The sequence below is a fragment of the Meleagris gallopavo genome, chromosome 2, assembly GCF_000146605.3.
Source record: "Meleagris gallopavo isolate NT-WF06-2002-E0010 breed Aviagen turkey brand Nicholas breeding stock chromosome 2, Turkey_5.1, whole genome shotgun sequence".
Classification (NCBI taxonomy): Eukaryota; Metazoa; Chordata; class Aves; order Galliformes; family Phasianidae; genus Meleagris; species Meleagris gallopavo.
This window is the reverse complement of record NC_015012.2, coordinates 44,127,695-44,149,398: the sequence shown is the minus strand read 5'-3', so window position 1 is coordinate 44,149,398 and position 21,704 is coordinate 44,127,695. Positions and strand designations below refer to the sequence as shown.

Here is a 21,704-nt window from a genome sequence, read left to right as displayed (position 1 = left end):
TTTTTACATCAGCTATCCCAGATATGCCAGATGAAAACATGTCTTCAAAGAGAAAAGAAGCTTTGACATTAACTTCAGTCATGCCAGAACATTTTCTTCTAAACCACCAACTACTTTGTCTTCCTTACATATCAGCCTTCTAACAGCACATAAATCCACCAAAGCCCAATTTAGCAATGGGTGCAATTTAGCACTATTTTTCCCTTGTCCTTGAAGTACACAGCAGAAGACTTAGCTGGATTTTATTAGTCAAACAAGATCACTTTAAAGGCATTTGTGCCGCATTCTTACTGATGGCACTCTAAGTTGGTAAATTTAGTTCGGGTAACCAGAAGGAGAGTAGGGGGGACTGAACAACATTAACAACGAAATATTTATTCAGATTTTGTAATTTGTTTCTAAACTTCTCCTACATATATCTTCAGAAAAGGTTGACTTCCCACATCTCTGCTCCACAAAGGCTACCAAAACTCTCCAGAGTATATTTAGGCATACATTTTAAAGTGTAACACTCTTTTGATAAAAAGTGATACTTATATATGCCATAAGAAAACATTTAGGATGCATTCTTAGATTCTCTGACTTATTGGCTTCATTTGGAATAGGAATTCTTAATAGTATGGCAAAAACTAAGAATCATTATCCTTTGGGAATAAATAGAATATCCAGAACTGGGGATTCCTCAATACAATGACAGAACAGAAAGCAAAAATAAGAAACTAATGAAGCTGCCCTCAGCTTTTGCTAGTCAAACCTGATTTTAATTTTCACAGACTAGTAGAAGAAAGCTCAGAAAAGATTCTAGCATTCTTCTGATAAAACATGCACAATGGGGAAAAGAAGAGCACAGCAAAGTGAGAGCTGTTACATGAAATAACCATTTAGCATGTTCCTTGTGACTTTCCTTACCTACATTTCTCAAACACTGCACGGTGACAGCAAATCCTTTTGTTCGTGGCAGTAGGTGATATTTGAGCTTGGGCAAGCCTTTGGCTTCAGCCACCTGCATGCTAGCCTGGTGCTTCTGTTCTGTGAATCTTGTGCCCTCACAATGAATCAGGAACTAAAAAGCAAGAAAGAACAGCAGTCAGAAAACAGATCAGGTTTTCTACACATGCTTGACCAGAGCCCTCACTGATTCCCACCAATATGGCCCAAACAAACACTGCTAGCAGGGACACAAGTAGACATATACACTGCAAGGTAATTGCCCTGGAACTATTAAAAAAAAAACAACAAACACAACTCTCTCAATTTCCCCCACCCATGTAACTTGCCACCCTGTGGTCTTTAACATCTGCTTTGCTACTCATGACTAAATGACTTGATTTCTCTAATGGGTCACTCCTTCTCTAAAGAGATGTTAGAAAACAGTCAAAACACATTTTCTGTTACAAGTCTCCTAGCGATGCAGAGCTGCTCCAGTATCTAAAACTCGTCAGGTGTCTGAACCAAACGCAATTCTACGAAATGCCTCATTAGCCCACTTGCTTTCACTAGAGCACATGAAGCACAAGCAATAGCAGATACTAGGTTTGATGACAAGGACGGGGTTGATAACATAGGTAGGGCAGTAGATGCAGGAGAACTTATGAACCCTTATGAACAGTTTAACTGCTCAGATATGAATTACAATTTTGTCAGTGTCAGGAAAGGGAGACCATAGGAATCTTCAGTGATTTAGCATGTGCTCATGTGCTTTCTGCCAAGTCTAAATCCAAATTAATGCATCAGAGGGCAGTGCGTATTGCATCAGCGAAGTTTCAATACCCCACAGCAAAAATTTAGCCCACTAGACAAACTGAAGAAACCTGTCCAAGTTTCCAGCTTCAGATCCAGCCTATCTAGGAGCGCTTTTACTCATTTCTAACACGCATCATGTTAAATAGTCAGATGAAACATACAGAAACTGCTGAGAAAATCCTTCTAACACATCTAGCACGCTCTGCTTTATACCTACAAGGTGCTACCACTATGCCTTTTGTAATAGAGCAACTAAATATTTCCTATTGCAGGCATAGCCTCCTCTCGGAAATCCCATCATAGCAGCATATAAGGGATGGCGGTAATTTGAGTTTACCAATTAGCACTGAACTGCCTACTTCTGCAAAAATGCATTCAACACCTTTTGCAAGTGACAGAGCACAGACACCCCTCCTCCAGCTCCTATATTTAGGGAACTGGAATCTGCCTTAGAAGAGGGGTTGGACTCGATGATCTCTAGAGGTCCCCAGTTCTGTGATACTGTGAAAGCTTCTTATTGATCATTGTGGGGACATTTTTAAAATAACACCTGTAGGGCTCCATAGAGGTAGAAAACAGACAGGTTAGACTATTGTATCAGAAATTCACAATAGAATTCAGCACTATGGTAGTATTCTCTGGTTACTGCTAGGAAGTTCAGAAATCAAAGTTCTCAGAAGCAATGTGGTTACCAACAGACACTACCTACACTTTCATTCTTCCAGGCATTGCAGCACCTCCCACTCCTCTCATTAGTCATCACTCACCCAAAAGTTTTCAGGGTAGTCCCGGAGATTCAGCAACTTCTGCATAACTGTTTTCCGATCTTCCTCCCACTTACGCTTGCAGAAGACTATCTCCAGGAAATACCACATCCAGCCAATGATAGGCATGTAGGAGAGCTCCTTCTTTGCCAGCACTTTGGAACTCTACAAGATAGAGTGAAAGGAAGTAAGACAGAATCACACCAGTTACTGAGTTCTGTTTGGACGTGGCATATGCATAGCTAGATATTAATATTGACTCATATATCATTCTGTTCCAGCTTTAAAACCAGTACAAAAGCAAAACAAAGAAGAATTTTCCTTGTATGACACAACAGCCAAATTTACTAAACCGTCATAAAGCCTGCACTGTACAATAGCATATTGAGGCACACATCTGTATCGCAAATGCTTTCCCAGTGTAGGAAATCTTAAACACTAGAAACAGCAGCAGCAATACAAATACTTCCTGCTTGTTCAGATTTGTTAATGGACAGGCAGAAATACTTATACTAGCGAATTTCTCTTCAGAGCATTCTTCTGGAATAAAATAAGCACCATTCCTGCCTCGCAGATTTGACACTGAAGTGACTTATCCATACAACGCATAACAAGTCTATTGCTTATCAAGGGTTCAACTCATTTCAAATCTCAAATCCTACTCTAGAACTGAGTCCTGTGATTACCTCAGAACAATTCTCCTTTAGGCAGATTTGATTCCAATTGCTCATTTTCTACTTTTCAAGTCACGCTGCACTGGTGAGCTGTTTCACTTTCCCCTTCAGTGAATAAAAAAGTACGCCACTGTGAGTGCGTGTGTACACAAAAATTATTTCAGCAATCCCTGAGACAGCTGCATTTTCCTAGAGGATAGCAGGAGCAATTACACAATCCAGTTTCTATCTGTGATATCATTATAAGTAGTGCCACACTTGTGCTCTGCAGATGGGTTCCAGGACATGGCATCTGACTAGAAGACGTTATTTACTGGTAGAAATTATGAGCCACCATTATTTGCTTTTATTTCCTTTCTTAGTTGCTGTTGTTCATTTGGTTACTAGCAAAAGAGATTTGACCTAATTCTTTATCTCAGTTCATTTCTCTCATCTGCTCTCTTCCCTTGAGGAAGGAAAATACCTTAAATTATTAAGCTATCTAAAAGCTCATAGGAGTGGAAGGCAAATGCACATAAATAGCTTCCAAGTGACTGTTACACAGAAGAAGTGGAAAAAAAGACATGAGAATTCAATTCCTACGAATGCAAGAATTTACACTATCAAATAATTTAATACTTTATAACAAAGTTCTCTCTCTCATTCATTTTGAGACTGAGTGATGGGTCCAGACCATACCCCCAAGGCCTGCTGTCCCCGAAGGAGCAGCTGGAAGACTCAGTAGCTGAAGCTGAGGCAGACTTTCTGCAATTTCAGTTTTTCCTGGACATTAATCCATGCTGCACAGCAGCAGCAGCAGCGAGCCCAGCCTCCTCTTCCAGCTCCCCAGACCAGCCACAGGGAAAGGCTCTCCTCCCACCACCTTCCTTAGCTCTCAAACTTTTTTTGCCACAGTACTGCTTTTCCTTTACTCAGTTATTCTAATATGAGTCATCCTCTTATTTCCAGAATAAAGCTAAACAGTTTCAGTATACGCTTTTAAAGATCTCCATGGAGCATTTTTTGTTATAGGCCATCACGTAGAATGCCCAATGAAAATACACCAGTACAGAAGCTTTCATTCCTCTCTCCTATGCAAGACTGAGGAAGACACCTGAGCCAAAGCTCTGCCCCATTAAAAACCCAAAGATGCCAAGTGTTCCCAGATGAGGGAAGCAGGACAAAACCTTAGGGAACTGCTACCCACACCTCAGTCACAACCAGGTCGGCCATTAGCCAGCAGCCCAACTGGAATCCTGGCAGAATCCACCAATTCGTCAGGCAAACAGCAGCAGTCACACCTCATTCACCCCCAAAAACAAAGTGAAACAGAGACAGGCCTGATGTGAGCTGCGGTGCCACAGGTGCAGCATGACCACAACAGCAGAGCAGATGTTTGAATTCTTCCACAGGTCACACTCCTCTGCATTTGCTGTGCCAAAGCATTTTTGAAATCTAGAAGTGCACTTCAGACGAATGTGAATGCACATCTCCTTAAATGCACATAAAAAGGAATTACATCACCTAATGCTGCTTCGTGTACCTCACCTACTCCAGAAGTAGAAGTTAGGCTGATGGCACAGAAGTATTTGGCAAAAGGAAGCTCAGCAGTCACTACTCTGGTAGGAGTGCTCTTCTGTGGGAAGAACATATTAGGCCTGGCCCTCAGGAGCTCTCATCTCTCTTACAATAATGACAGCTACAGTCTGTTCTGTTTCAGCTGTCTACTGAAACAGCTCCCATGTAAATACAACAGGAAGAACGCGGATGTGCTTCACTTCTGCTACCAATTTTCCCTTTACCAAAGAGCTTTGGAAAATATGTGACAGTCACCTCTAACCCTTAAATTCAGCTCACTAAACAGAATAAATAAATTGTCACTTTATGAAAAGTACATGGCATTCCTGAAGGAATTTAAACATTTCCACTGCTCGGAGCGGTGTAATTCCAACAGACATCTTATGAAATCACTGCTGGACAAGGACAGTTTATCTGTAGTCATAGCATTTTAACACAGGTTAATTTCTTTTCACCAAGTCACTTTGGAAAGAAATAGCTGTGAAATTCTCCTCATGTGCCAATGCCACTAACAAAATTTAATTTTAAATGGTCATTTTAAATATGTTCATACAGCTTTGCTGATTTATGTCTCCAGTCTCAGTTATTCAGCATCTTTTAATCACAGAGTGCAACAAGCAGTCTGAAATCTACTTGCAAGCTGAGGATGTCTAACACAATTTGTTCAACAATTTCAAAACAAATTTATTGCAGCTGCAAGCCAGTAGCAGCAGGCAATTTATGTCGTAAATTATTTTCTCTATCGGCTGCCCTCACTGCTGACATACTTTTGATAATTGTTTGCTCTATTTTTGAAATACAGCACTCTTTCAAATTACAGTATTAGGTCAGAAAGATGGGAAGATGCATTTCTTTAGGGGGAGGGGAAGACCCATACTTTTTCCATGTAAGAAAGGTAACAGCAATATTCTAGTGGATGTATACCCAAGTACATGCTAAGATGCTGTATTAAATGCAAACAATGTCTTTTGTCTAAATGCATGAACAATCATATAACTTCTATTAATATATTAAAATGTACAAACAAATGAGTGTTAAAAAGTAATCAATATTCACACATCTATCGTTCCCATACAGTAACCTATCAGTCACGCTCAGTTTCTCCAACAGCAAGCTTCAATATGAATAACTTTTACATAAAATTTGGTTTTCCTGACATTATATGTTATATGGAACAGATAACTAGGGTTAAAAATGATGAAACAGGCTGAGCAATACCTGTGTTCAGGGGAAAACGAATGAGTAGATTTAGCTTTAAACTGAAGGTAATTTTTGCTGGTATAAATATCGTCTCAGGAAAAGAGTTACTAAAATGACTAAAAAGGTAATTTGTCACTGCTTGTTTATATCAAGCAATGAATCAGAAGAACCCAATGTACCCTGGCAAGGAGTATACCAGTATGTTTTCAGTGCAAGTCCTGAATAACATCTTACACAGAACATGACTGTCTTAATTACATCTACGCTTTATGAAGTTTGCACCCTTCTCCTAATCACCAATCACCAAAAGTCTTCTACAGTTTGGTGCTGCTAACACACGCTAGTAGCTTTAGCTGCACAGAGCCTAACTGCAAGCAGCAAGGTAATCTGTGGCTTAAAATAACTTGCAAGAGAAAAAGTAAGCACACAGTTGCTTCTTGATGTGGTTTTTGCCTTCACCGCTCTAAATGAATAGGTCTCTGGCTCTCACTCAACACTGTCAAGCCAGTACCTCCTAGCACTTTGAATGGGTGCTTCAAGAGTATCATATTAAAGAAAGTAATTAAAAAGTAAAATAAATGGTTTTTTGTTTCTCTTTTTACCCTTTTCCATCCCATCCCAAACATACATATGCACATGTGTTCTTAGCAACTCCTTTGGGTCTTTTTGCCAGGTTTTCTTCTGTAGACAAAGAATTTTTCATGAAAGTGAAGAACCTCGTGCCATCTAGGCATAAGGATCAAATAATGACAAGAAGACACAGTATCACAAACCTAACACCGGCATACAAGAGACTAAGCTCCCTCCACCAAAAATTTCCCCTCTCCCTGAAAAAGTGAAAATAAAACAAACAATGAAAACCACAGTAACAGAATATTATAAACTTGGTGGGACTGTATCAGTTTAGCCATAAAGACAGAAGAGAAAGCCAGTATGAAGAAGAGAGATGAAAGGAGAAGAACAATTAGCAGATTGAACGTCTGTTGCAAAAAATACCAGCAGGGACAGCTGTCACATTGCATTTAAATAAATAAATAAATACAAGGGTTTTTTTTTTTCTTGTGTCAGGAAAGACTAGAAAGTTCAAGGCGTAAAACAGAAACTGAACACACATTTGCAATATTGTTAACAGTATGGTCATTGTGTACCACAGATGTAACATACAGCTGTGCACTACAATACCACCATTCTCTCTGCCTTCTGCAGCTAAGTACAAACAGTTCCACTCCTTTGGTCTTCATCTTCTTCCTCTTCATCCTCCCCAGCCATCTCTCCTTATGATGTACCAAGCAGACAAGTACTGAAACTGATACTGGAGATGCAATGCACAAACTTTCAGCAGCAGGGGACGCAACACTGGCTTAGTGAGATGTTGGTAGATACCTAAAGAGTCTGCACAGACACTTTGCAGAGTATAAAGCTAAACCATGCTAAATAGAAAGCCTCATTGACTCACAAAGTCCCTGAGCCACACATTGCTAAAGGCTAGGACAACCCTTAGAAATCTCTCTGTATGCTCGTGTTGTTCTTGCAACTCTTTCCCACACATCTGCCTCTTACTTCTGTTAAAAGACAGGGCAAGACTAGCCCCCAGCATAATGGCTCTTACATCCTTAACTGTGCTGCCACAACAAATCCTGCAGTTTTGTACCCTGTAAGCTGGTGTAAGGCAGCATGAAGTCACACCAAGATATGTCCCTCATCCCTAAGCATCCACCAACTCCTGTGCTGCACAAAACCGAGTACCGGGAAGCCAATGCAGTAAATCCAGTTAGGAAACTAACTTAGGATGAAAAATTGGAGTGGGCAGGTGCTGGTTTTTAGCATCTGTTTGGTGTAAACCTAGCTTATGATGAACCTTGACTGGTTACCCCTACAGGGAAATGTACTGCTTTCCTGTGTTAAGACATCTATGCAAGTAAGAGCACATGGGAATAATTTCCTCCTAGAACATTTTCTGGGAAGTAAAACCACAGTACATTAATCAAGACTGAAATAGTTTAAAAAATAATTATAAAAAAGATATATCAATTCCTAAAAGAATTCTAAGATTAGCAAAGATACAAATTGAATAATAACTCAGCATTTAAAGACAGGAAGAACTATTTTCAGTTAATGCAGTACAGTAATTGTGCAATAGTTTATGTGGTGGTTTTCCTATGTGTAGGCAGCAATATACAGAATTAAAACATAATCCTGATTATCTTGGGAAAATTATTAAAAAACATCATTAAAATTAATGAAATTCAATCCAACCAGACAGCACCAACATAAAACAAAAGAACTTTGACCTTGTAGGCCCTTACTATTTGTACAGAAACAATACTTTAATTTCCTACAATGGCACTTTGTGAAAAAGGTCCTAACCATCTACAATAGCTTTATCTACAGAACTGCAGTCACTGGGGTAGCCTGTTTAATTTTGTAAGTCTAAAGCACCACGGTATAACAAGCACCACTGAATAATGAGGGAGAATGCTTTTAGTATACACATCTGCCGTGAACAGATTTCCCTACATTTACTGCTACCTTTGATGATATTCTCAGGCTCTGAGCTTGGCCCCAGACATGATAGTAGAATTGTTCCACAGTAACCTGAAGTCAACAGCTGCCTCAGCAATAAGCAAGACCTTAAAATGTGTGTGTGCTGTGGTTGGTTTTTTTGTTTTTGTTTTTTTTTAATGTTTTTGGTTTGTTTGCTTTAAAGCAGACCTCGTGATTATAATTTAAAGGGGCCAAAGTGGTGACTAAACATACAGAAAAAGCAAAGCGCTCAAAGGAAAAGCTCAGAGAAGAACAGCCCAAAGAAGTCAAACTCACACAAACCAAGTTCAGGACTTTTGACAACAGCCAATAGCAAAGTTGGAAGAAGATGCTATAGAAGACTGCCAAAACAAGGCATTAGGCTGCTTTCTTAGGAGAGTGAAACAGTTTTCTAAATCCAGATTATCATTACCATCACAGAATTAAGTTAAACTAGCTAAAGAGAGGTGCTAGAATCATCTCCATGACCTGACAGGTGACATTTGAACAGATATATTATCTTCTTGTCCCAGTTTGGGCTGGCATAAAATTAGTTTTCTTCATTGTAGGTGGTATGGTGCTGTGCTATGGATTTAGGATGTTTCAATTCTTGCAGAACTGAAGTTACCTACACTGTGTCAAGGGCTTTCCAGCTCCTCAAGCTGCCCTGCCAGTGAGGAGCCTAGGTATGCAAAAGAAGCTCGGAGTGGACAATTAGGACTGACCAAAACTGATCAGAAGGTGCTGTGTTCAGCAATATAAGCTGGATGAAATAAAAAGGAGAGTGGGAGCACGTAGCGATTCAGGGGAATCGCAGTTGTCTTCCCAAGAAACTATTACATGTAATAAGACTTGTTTTCATGGAAACAGCTGAACATCCACCTGCTAACAGAAAGTAGTGAATAAATTCCTTTTTTGCTTTACTTGTGTATATATCTTCTGCTTTACCTAGTAATCTGTATTCACCTCCACCCATGAGTTCTTGCAATTTTATCTTTCCAATTCTCACCCCATCCTACTGTGCGAGGTGTGAGTGAGCAGCTGTGTGGTACTGCATTGCCTGCTGGGGTTAAGCCACAACAATTACAAATAAACCAAACATTTTACTTGTGTGTTTTTTCCTCCACATCCAAGAAGAGGAAGCTTATTTAAAATGCTAATCAAAACTTACCCCCAGGACTCCAAATCTTTCACAGAAATTCCAGCCACAGAGAAAGTCAATTTCAAAGTTGTGATTTAGAATTACAATGGCATTCTCCTTCCCATACTTGTGGTAACTCTCTGGATCAGTGTAGAGGGTGCAATCGGTGCCTGACCACCATTCCAGTAGCATTACCATCTCTAAAATAAAGAACAAAAAAACAAATGAAGGTACAAACTATATGCAAAGTCACAAATTAGCAGTGCACTGAAAAACACCAGTTGCTTCAACAACACATGGTAAAAAAAAAAAAGGGGGGGGGACGACACAGCAGGGAGCAGGAGAGAAAAGGGAAATGAGGTAGCATGGCAGGAGAAGGAATTTTCCACAGTGACACTGAGAAAAGGAGTTTCACTTGAAAATTACAAATTTAATACGGTGGTATTATCAAAATACATGCAAAATAAGCATTTATGGTTTACAGTACTACAAAAAAAATAAATCACACGAAGATCAAAACAAGCTTGCAGGAGGAATAAACAGGCCTATTTCCCATGTACACAGGTTCCTGTACTCCTAGGAGTTCTGCACACAAAACTTCTGTGAAGCACTGACAGCAAGCAGGACACCAATCCATGTCAGAATCAATTGGCTTCAGGCAAGGTAGGCTCAAACTGTAGTGCTTTCCCAAAGTCTTACTCGTAGCATAGGTGATAGTACAGCCAGTGACTGCATTTTGTATTCAGTCTGACTGCTCCTGCTAGTAGCTCAATGACAGTCCCAAGCAAAGAGCCAGAGGTGGTAAACCCACAGCATTCTTCCCTTCAAGGCATACCCAGAGAAGGTACTGGTCCTGAAACTCACCCAGAAAAACTCATCCATTCCAAAGGGGACTGTTGTCTGAGGTGCCTTGCACACGTAGCAGACTTCAGCACCTACGCAACAGAAGAACTACTGCCTGGGAAAGTTCCTTCCAAGGCAATGTGCCCACCCCAGACAACTGGGAGAAAACGTTGATACCAGTTTTTGCTACACTGTCTCAAGACTAAATCCTCCATCCTGAAAGCCTGTATTGTTCAAGGTGACCCGAACTAGGGCGTGGATTCAAATGTCGCCACAGTAAATTGAAAGGTTGCATTTTGACAGCTGGAATTGACAACATGGACATGCATCCATGAGCGGTACCTGTAAGCACCTAGTTCAGGGCGATTTCCTGGTTGTTAGGTTTTGGTCTGTCACTGCCTTATTTTATTCAGCTGATGGTGTTACTATTTTGTTCTCCCTCCTCCGCTCTAATACTTCTCAAGTTTCTTTAAAATGCCCAGAGCTTATATGAAACTGGCATTAACAAACTCTGACAAAAGAAGCAGCCCAGACACATCAGACACATCAGAGCCTTCCTAAAGCCACCCAGAGTCAGATCTAGAAACAGATACGGGTTAATGTTCACACTTTGCCCCCCAGTCTCCTCTGCCATACAAACGTCTGTCCCAACATGAAGCCTGTGATGGGCTGAGCTGCCCAAAGCCAGCCAGCAGAACCCAGAACACCAGCCTCCAGCAGGCAGTGAGGCACAGGGTCTATCTTCTCACTTCCACTTAACTTTCAAAAGTCATTTAACTTTGTCCATGTAAGTGTAACATGAGTATCCCTCCAGACTGCTTCACCCTTCTGCTTTTTACGTATTCTGTGTAACACAATTTTGATTTGGCCTAAAGTGAGACTGGTGTCCAAATGTCACCATTGTTCAGTCACATTTGAGTATCCAAGACACTTTGAAAATGACCCTTCAGCATTTAGAGAAGTTCTCTCCCAAGTCCTAGAAACAGGCTTTGAGGAACAAGTCAGAGAACTGGAATAATGCTCAAAAGTTGCATGTTGAGAAGCTCAATTTAAAATTTTCTGTTTTACTGTGTTTCTTTAATTCTATTCACATCTCTACAGAAATGCTTCTGCCAGCTGGGGCTGTCCAGCAGAAGAACTTCTCACATGAACCTTCTCCTAATTCTATACTACACTGTCAATGTCCTATAATTAAATGGAGATTTAATTATATATCATATGGCGAAACTCTTGATTTTCTGTTGAGAATTACACTGCAACTCACTATGGTGTTTGTCAAACAAATAAAAAGAAGTGGCATCTAAAATCATGAATTAAGTGGCAAGCAGGTGAAAAAGAAGCAATTGTGAATCAATTATAAGAAATCACAAACAGAAGAACTTCTGAAGACGGTACAATTATAGAATAGAAAGTAGCTTGGACATCTGCAATAAGGTCTGCTGCACGTACACCTTATGCATCATCCTTTTAACTTGTCAGAAGTAGCAGTTGTATGTTCCGCTACAGCAGATGCACTCTGCGTTTGGCACGAGTGTATCAATCATTTACAGCAAAGCCAATAGCTCAGACAGGATGCAGAACTGCCATCCCCAGGGCAAAGATAAGGGGTTGGCTGGCAAAGTGTGCAGAGCCAAGGGGAATTATTAATATGAAATACATCTGTATATCTTTCCCTGATAAAACAGGTAAGCGAAGGGAGTGGATAGGGGTGTGGAAAAAGCCTGCACCAAGAAAATCAGTGTTAAATGCCTCAAAACTGCTCAGAATTAGCATTCAGATTTATTCCTAAAACTTTAAGAAACAAATACTAGGAAAGATAGGACAGTGAGAGCAGTTTAAAACAAAGCTGTATTGAAAAGCTGGAGAGTCATTCCTCAGCAACCTCCTAGTGACTATCACACAGGTTTTACCTTCCTATTTGCTTATCCTATCATCAAGCACAGGTAATAATTAAGCTTCATATTTGTTTTGCTTGTAACTACAAGCCTGACTACTGGACTTGTGAATTTAACCTTTATTTAAGAAAATTTCTCTAGTTTGGGGCAAGAAGCTTGATCTCAATGGAGAGGGAAATAAAAAAAGCAGTGTTGTCCTTGAGGAACCCATGTCATGGGAAGATCTAAAGAGTGATAAAAGACATGTTTGCTTCCTGTCAAAGCTATCATAATACTTCTCCATCAAAGCAAAGGTCCCATGTGAGGCACTGCTCTTTGCTCAGAGAAAAAGCACCCCTTTCTCAGGGCATATGTCTCTTTCTATGCTGGAAGGATGAGACATTCAAGATGCTCTCCTGGCTTCAGGTAAATCCCAGGGCACTACACATCCTCATTCACCTCAGAGAAGATCAAAAGCAGGCCAGTCTTTGAACAACTTCTGAAATCCTTTCTGTTTAGATTCCCCACTGGCCTCAACTAATGAATAAAAACAGAGAACAGTTAGGAACAAGTTTTCTACATGTTCAGTCATCATTAGCTCAATTAATTGCCTGAAGCTTTTAGATGACATTTTGTTGTACACTGAAGAACAGGCACTAGTGACATGAGTGAATTTTATCTAACAGTATTAAAACAGGCTAACAGACAATCTCTATTCAAATAACACTATCTTAACACGACATAAATACATTCAAGATACAGACAAGTGACTGACTCATCAGCCCCCTGTTTATTTCTGATCAGAGCAGCTGTAAGGGAACTATTTGGTCATGGCTTGAACTGGTAACTCAGCACCTGGCGAAGGCTATGGCTGGCCCTAGGGAGCACAGGCACATTGTTTGCACCTGTGCCCTCCCTGTGACCAGAAGGGGTGGACAAAAAGTGGAGCCACCCTGGAGTTGTAGAAGAGCCTGACTCTGAAAGGAGAGCATCTCTTGGACCTTGGATGCTTCATAGCCAGAGAGACCCTTCACCAGTTGCCCAGAACACCCCCAAACACAGGGAAACTGAGTAACTTAAAAAACAAACAAACATTTGCAAACATTTACAGAATTTACAATCACATTTTAGGACAGAACACTGAGAAGGAAGTTAGCAACAGCTTCTTATTTATCTGTTGCTTTGCTAACAACATTAGCTAATGAGAGAACAAGTGACTGCCAGACAGGATTTTCTCTTCTTTCATCTTTACTGCCAGTAACACTATTGCCTAAAATAAATAAATAAATAAATATAGAGATGATGGCTATGAGGTCCCTCTTGAAGAAAAAGCCAACTTTACCTGAGGGGGAAAAATATATCCTCAAAGTCACTCCCTTTCAAGTGTCTATTCTTTTAGTTTTTCCCAACAATTTGAACAAAATGAATAATGTATCAGGCATCTCACTACACAGGTATGCCACATGCATAGAGCTCTTCATATTTTCAGTCACAAGTACATTTCAAAGAAGCACAGCCAAAAATAATTCTGTACATACTTTTGATTCTGCAGGCTTCATGTGACCAGGATCTGGGTTTGAATTAAGTAGAAGTATGTCCCTACTCCTCACCTCACATGCCTATTTCTCACTAGTGCATTCCTGCAGTTGCAGCAGAAACTGAATGCTTTCGTAAATAACATCTTACAGACTTTCAGTTCTTAACACTTATTTTTCTTTAATCTTTCCACTCTTTCTTTTCCTTTCTCCCCACATCCCTTCTCTTCATGGCTCTCATCAGTGACTGCTAATGTCAGTTTATAGTGCCCTTGCATTATGCCACCAGCGTACACCCAGAATCTGCCACAGAAATTTATTACCCAGAAACTCCCTGTGGTAGTTCAACAGCACAAGGTCACTCATATATGCACTCCTGCCAACTCCACAGAGCAGACAGCCAGTGAAACCCTTCTTTTCTTTGTACACCAGCCAGGCTATGTAACTAAACATCGGTTTACATAGGAAAAAACTTAAAAACGAAATATAATTCTTGCTCCCAACCATGGCTGGTCCAAAATTTCTAGAGTAAGTCTTTTTCCTACCCCTTTTTGAGGAGGTTTTAGAGGCTGAATTTCACAACTAGACTGGTCAACTCACATTCACCCACATCATGGGAGTTCTCAGCTTACAAACCAACTCCTCCACTGACACTTCCATACAATTCATGCATAGGAGAAAAGAAAAAAAGTACGAAATCTCTCAGCCTGCTTGGAAGGGAACATTCCTGCAGTAAGGTACAACCAGCTTCAGGAGGGGCTGACTGTAGAGAGAAAAACATGCTTTCAAATCTCTAATACTGATTCTTTGTTTCCCTGAGAATGTCTAGTTTTTCTACCCGAAAGAAAAAAAAAAAGAAAAAAAAAACCCAACTACACCCTGCTACAGATAATTGCATCTACCCTTTGTGAGGTTAGACTGCTTCCTGCCCCATCAGTACTATAATCTGATCTGCCTCACTGCCTGTACTTCAAGAACAAACAACTGACAAGAGAACATCACGGATGCTAACTGGTTACTTGAAAAACATTTAAGGGAAACACACAAAGAATTTACCGAGATGTTATTTTCCATGTCAAAGTTTTGAAAGAATGAGTCATTAAAACAGCTAACACTATTCTTCTAACCTTGCATGACTTTCATTAGTAAATTTCTTTAGCTGGACTTGAGGTTTGAAACCCTGGATGATACCTACTATCTCAACTGCAAAGACACCTAGGAGGTTTTCAAAATCAGGTACTGACAACTCCACAGCTCCTGGCACAGGCTATTCCAATGCTTCACTACATCATCTAGCCTCACTACTCATTTATTCTGGTTGTCTACTTCATTCCCTGCAACAAGTAATTATAAAGAAAGAATTGAAGATCAGCATTCTGCTATAAACTTGCAGTGATTAGGTACAAGAATAACCGGAGCTCAGAGCTGGAACATTACTGAATGTCTAGGAGACAATGCATTATAAAAAGCATAGACACATTTTGTGTCTAACACTGCCTTCCCCATTCTGCTCCAAGCAGATTCTCATTCTCTACTCTGCAGGTGAGTATGAGAGCAACAGTGATTTACAATGGAGAAATCTGGACCACTCCAAGACTGAGGTTCTGTTTTTCAATCAGTACAAAAATGTTTAAGAAGAACATTTTAAGCAGAAGAGGAAACCAAAACTCACACTTCTCTTGCCTTAGCACATGATGTAATCATTTTTACCTTTGGACTTGTTCTTAGCAAAAGGGTGGAAAGTGATGGCAGAGAATCATGCACACAAATTTAAAGCAGCAACCACAACAAACTCTTTCTCTATTGGCTGCAGGTCCGCTATTGGAGATTTCTGCCCCCCTCCTGTTAGCAACTCCCTTGAATAACATTTCAAAGACTTGCATGGCGATGCTTTTAGGGCCAGAAATCACCAACAGAGGAATCCAGAAATGATGATTTAATTCCCCACCCACCACAGTAAATTACTGGACGTGCTTTCCAGGCAAAAGATAGATGCAGCCCAGTCCTTTCATATATTCAAGCAGAGAGACTCATTTATTTCAGCATTTGCTTGCAGGAAGTTCCTTTAACGCAGAGTTTTCTTCACCAATCTTATATTTCAGCAAACACCATGTGTCTTTTTTTTTTTTTGCCACAAGTAACTGAGGTCAACAAAGTATGTGATGATCAAAGGAGTTAGTACCAACCAACAGTGAAAAACAACATGCAACTTGGCAAGTTTCCATGACACCAACATCTGCTTTGTATAGACATGAAACCAGGCAGTCACATCTCTTGTGGATATGGTTTCCTATTGTCCAAAACACCACTGGCTTTCTAATATTGCATATAGGAACACCACCACAGGAGAACTGCTTAGTAAATCAGAAATGGTAGCAAGCCACTCACTGCAAGTTTCTGTGCAAAATGAACACCAGTCTTATTTCAACATTTTCTTTAAAGCAACTTCCTGTTTGAATTAACACATTGAAAATATTTTTTTTCTTTTTCCTAGGTCTTACAACCTTTAAGTCAGCATATCTTAAATTTAAGCTACATGTTCCCACTTAGCTGCTTTTAGTAAATATTTTCACTGTTAAGACTTGTACAACATGACCATCACATTTAAAACAATTATGTCAGTGCTCAACTCTTCACTGGAATTAGTTAACACGAGGAGGGAGATGACAGCCTAAAGCAAAGCCCAAAGACTAGCAAACCTAGCTCATAAGTAACTCCGAGCAGGTCGTTGGGAAGAAGTCTGGTCTTGTAGTGTGGTTCATTGAGAAGAAACAACAAATCTGTCCTGAGCACACATGCTATTTTTTTTTTTTAATTTAAACTTTGTGACTTACTAATAACTATGCCAAAAGTGATGAGAGGTACAAAATGAAAATGACGTGTGAGTTGAAAGCCCAACTCCAAACGTTGATCTTGGCCCACAGATCTGCTGCTGCTCACTGGAATCTGGAAAGAAGTCAAAAGACCTTCTTGCTGTCTTTATACCAGTCTTCTGTTCATAACAGACTCCACAAGAACTTGCCTTTGAGAGCAAACAGTGAGCAATCACATCAAGTTCTTCCCAGAAAGCAAGAGCTGCACATCAGACTTTCAAATACATTGGAGAGAAATGCCTAGAAGCTTAAGTCAGAATTAAAGCTGATGAGCTGTAAAGAGAAACACCACTTTCTCTCAAACAAAGCCCTATGATATGCCCAAAACATTCAGAAGATAGCTGGAAATTATGAAGTTACAATTTTTGTCACCTCCATGACTCCTGTGTACCACCAACTAATGTCACTTTTCCACTGATGATTCCCCTTCTTCCTCTGTCTTCCTTCCCAGATCCTCAGGCATCAATCACCCTTCTTCTCAAACTTAGGCAAGTGGGTGAATAGAGAAATTAAATTCAAATAGAGGACAGCTGACCGAAGGTTAACCTGAAGGTTGCAATTCTCTTTTAAGCTTTAAGATGGATTTCTGCATACAAATTCCTTCCAGTTTCTCAGGAATGACAACTGGTTCTAACAAGAAAAATTACTTTGGACTGCAAAGCTGCATCATTTACATTATCCATTTTGCCTAATCCCAGTTGTGTTCAGTCAATCAGACCAAAGAAAAAAAAACAACAGAAAAAATACCAGATAAACTGCTGCCTACTGTTAACCATGAAAAGACAATATAAGATGTCAAAGCATCTCCTCTTCCTCAGATTATTTCCTTAGGTTCTCTGTAGCACAGGCTAACAATTCCTACATAAGGGGGCAAGACTTCAAAATTTCATTGCGTTAAATCATAGAATTGCTTGGGTTGAGAAGAACTATAAAAATCATCTAGTTTCAACCCCCCTGCCATGGACAGGGTCACCGGAGCCACATCCAGCCTGACCTTGAATGCCTCCAGGGACGGGGTATCCACAACCTCCTTGAGCAACCTGTTCCAGTGCATCACCACCCTGTGAGTGAAAAACTTCCTCCTAATATCTAACCTAAAACTCTCCTGTCTCAGTTTAAAACCATTCCCCCTTGTCCTATCACTATCCACCCTCGTAAACAGGTGTTCCCTCTCCTGTTTATATACTCCCTTCAAGTATTGTAAGGCCACAATAAGGTCCCCCCGGAGCCTTCTCTAAACTAAACAAGCCCAGTTCCCTCAACCTTTCTTCATAGGAGAGGTGCTCCAGCCTCTGATCATCAAATCCCCAGGACCTGCTTTGACCGCTCGCCATAATTTATCAGAAACAGGTTTATATGACATTATCTGATAATTCTCTTTCTACAAACAAAAGAGACACACCAAACCTAACACATCCAGGCTATACTGAGCCATTCATATGGTATGGTAAAAGAAACTGCCATTAAATCAAATAGAAGCTGAAGATTAGTATACTGCTGTAAAGGAGAACCACGCCAAAATGCACAACTCCCCTGTGAGTTTCCCCTCGCTGCAAGAAAGACACTGAGGCCCTGGAGCAGGTTCAAAGAAGGGCGACAAAGCTGGTGAGGCATCTGGAGCACAGGTCTTATGAGGAGCAGCTGAAGGAGCTGGGATTGTTCAGTCTGGAGAGGAGAAAGTTCAGGAGAAACCTTATTGCTCTCTATAACTATCTGAAGGGAGGCTCTAGTGAGCTGGGAGTCAGCCTCTTCTCTCATGTAACTAGTGATAAAACTAGAGGGAATGGCTTCAAGCTGCACCAGGGGAGATTTAGGCTGGACGTTAGAAAATAATACTTTTCTGAAAGAGTGGTCAAGCAGTGGAATGGGCTGCCCAGGAAAGTGGTTGAGTCACCGACCCTGGAGGTGTTCAAGGAACGTTTGGATTTTGTGTTGAGGAGCATGGTTTAGTGAGTACTATTGGTGATAGGTGGATGGTTGGACTGGATGATCTTGAAGGTCTTTTCCAATCCTGGTGATTCTGAGAACTATCTGTTGTTGTCTTTTACTGAACCTGGTAAAGAACGATCTCCATGAAACATTTGTGACATGGGATACTAAGGTATCCAATGCAAATTAGTAAGTTTTATCAGTGACATAAAATCAGAACACACTTTACAAATCAGATAACTTTGAGAAGCAAGGTAACAGAAACAGCAATAATTTTGATAGCACAAGCCTTGCAGAATTAATAAAACAGAAATGATGCAAGACAGAAGGGTCTGGGAACATTAGCTTACGTTCTGGTCTACTCTTATTATGCAGCTCTAAGAAGGAAAAAAAGATGCCATTAGGATGTTCTTTCCTGGAGAAAAAAGGAACGGCTCCTTGCAATAGTGAGATCATCTCTGGCCCAGCAAGTCAGTAACAGACATTCATGCTCAGGAAATAAAACTTGAAACAAAGCAGATGTAGACTAGGGCTACCAGGGTGACAGGAAACCAGAACAGCTTGGCTCACTTAAGCTACCAAAAAACATGCAGGAAGAGGATTGGGTTGCCCTCACGAATATCACTTAAGAATGTTGGGAGGTTAGCAATGGGGAAAGAGAGCAATTTAAGCTAAATACCACTGTCACAAGAACAGCTGTGTAAAATGACTGCAAGCACAGATATCTGTATACTCTCAAGCTTATTCTAGTTCCTTTAACAGATATTCCTATTTCCTATCAATAGAAAAGAAGCACAATATTTTCCAAACAGACTGCACTATACACCAATATCTCCTGTCTTCCATCACTGCAAAGCTATGCCACCACAGATGAAGAGGAAGCCAGCATTTCCCAGGCAAAGCCTTCTGGCTTAAGGAGGGAGGTGTCAGCCTAAGAGAGTTCTCAGTCAAGAATCACCTTCCAGGATAAAGATCTCAAAATCTGAGCATGCAAAAAAGTGAACATGAATTATTTAGTGGATGTCTTAATCTTCCCTATTATTTACTCAATCACAGTTGAATTCTTTGACATAATGAATCATTAGCATTTCCTTAACTAGAGGGCTATTGTCAGTGTCCATTCTTAGGACCCAGAACAACTCACATATTCCTGTGACTTTTTTTTTTTTTAATTTGCTATATGCATTGTTTGCAAGTACTAATTAAATCATATAATAATTAGAAAAGTTATGTGACTCAAGTGAATTTTTTGTGTTTAATGCACATAGAAGTGGAAGCTATTTTCACAAATCTCTCCTTCTAGCATCTGTTGTAACAAAAGTCTTCATTTCTACACAGACCAAGTTTCAAATCAAATAAAAATTTAGACTTTGGAAAGAAAGCAATTCAGAACAAGAAAGCACATCAATAGAGAAAATCCTATTGCTCTCATTGCTCTAGATCCATGTCTTCAACATGTTTAACCTTCACTTCCAGCTGCTGATAAAAAGGGATGGGAATAATCTCTGAGAAAAATGATTGATGATAAAAGAGACTACCAGTTGCAATAGAAAGTAATCTTTAGCACAAATTAGGAGAAACAGAGAATTCAATTAGGAAACTGAGCAAAAGGTAATTTAAACCCTCTAGTTAGGAATAGCTACATTTCCTAGAGCTGTAAGAACAGAAAGAATTAAAGTCTGCACAAAACAGCAGAACAAGAAAACCATGGTGGTGGCAGCCAAGGTTCCATTCATATTTCCACTTACTTTTGATTTCAGATAATGAGTGTGCTTCTGAAGAAATAGCCACTTATTACCAGAAGTAATATGCTACAAACAACGTATTTTTAGGAGTTAAGGCAGATAACTTGTACTTAAGCCTTCCTCTAAAAGACAAATCTGTCTGAATTTCAGGACAAGTTGACTTAGTACCCATATTGTACCACTGCAGCTACTTCAGCATTCAATGGCAAATGGCCACTGAACCCCTATCACTTTGAGAACATTGTTCAGAACAAAAGCTTTACTCATTTTTCATTTGCAATCCCTGAATTCCCTGTCTCTGCCTGTAATCTTGCAGCATCTCCTCACATGAGGTGTTGAGAGAAAAGAGCTATGTCTCCTGATGCTTATTTTAGTTTCTGAATTCCTAACAGTGACTTTCACCAAGTGTGCCTCAAAGGGACAATAAGGTCACAAACTACAAGGCAAACAAATGGCTTGCATGAATTAAAAATAAAGCATGACAGATCAAATATACCCATCAAATACTCATAAAGCTGTGACACTCGCACAGAGTGTAGAGTGTAACTCCTCAAGCTGAAATTATCCAAATAGATAAATACATAAGAAATACTTCTTAAAATAAAGAAAGAAAGAATGCAGTACATGTCAGAAATACTATATTCAGTTAAGACAGACATACTTCCAAAAACAGTAATATAACACCATAGGTAAGGAACACCTGTGCCTCTCACATAACATTCACAGTTTGACTGTGTTTACTTGAACATTTCCTCAAGCTTAATTGCAGGAAGAAAGTTAGAAGAATCTACATGCATTCAGGCCTCCTTAGAAAGCTGGCAGCTTGCTTGCTCCAGCAGGGGAGGATGTAAAGGTTCCAACAATTTGTCATCTGCTCTAACTGAAAGGGTGCCTGCAAAAGAAGCATTACTAGCTTTCAGATCTGTAGTCCAACTAGTACAATTGTAACACATTGTAACAGATGTGCTATTTCTAAGCACATTACCTTCTTGCTTTCGCATGACTACTGCCATATTCTTGGAATTATTTGCACAGAATAGCATTCCTTGCTAACACGTTTAGCTGATGTGGTCAACGTAATCAACAGACTCAAGGCTCATGCTCTTCTATTCCATTACCAGAAAGATAGGCTTCATCAGTTACAAAAAGCAGACTTGTTCTTCTCTTGCAACCAGGGCATTTTCTTACTAAATGCTTTGCAATTGAAAAGTAGCAGCCAGACATGCAATTTCAAGTAGGTACAGGAGGAAGAGCTACTGATTCTTTTAAAAGGAAGGCTCTGACTTTTCACAGAAGTAGTAAA

At 40.0% G+C, this 21,704-nt stretch overlaps 1 protein-coding gene across 2 annotated transcripts in view; it reads right to left on the bottom strand.

Moving 5' to 3' along the window:
• Positions 1-21,704, bottom strand: part of AGPAT4 (1-acylglycerol-3-phosphate O-acyltransferase 4) — a 69,804-nt gene that overhangs the window by 22,448 nt on the left and 25,652 nt on the right. The window contains exons 1-4 of one of the 2 annotated variants that reach the window (XM_019612875.2): positions 10,467-10,485; positions 9,633-9,802; positions 2,511-2,672; positions 910-1,063 (exon numbers count right to left, since the gene is read on the bottom strand). In XM_019612875.2, coding sequence (XP_019468420.1) covers positions 910-1,063; positions 2,511-2,672; positions 9,633-9,800 — 484 coding nt within the window. In that variant the 5' untranslated portion in view covers positions 9,801-9,802; positions 10,467-10,485. Of the gene's footprint in view, positions 1-909; positions 1,064-2,510; positions 2,673-9,632; positions 9,803-10,466; positions 10,486-21,704 lie in introns of those variants that run through there. The other variant, XM_003204076.4, reaches the window with a different exon arrangement.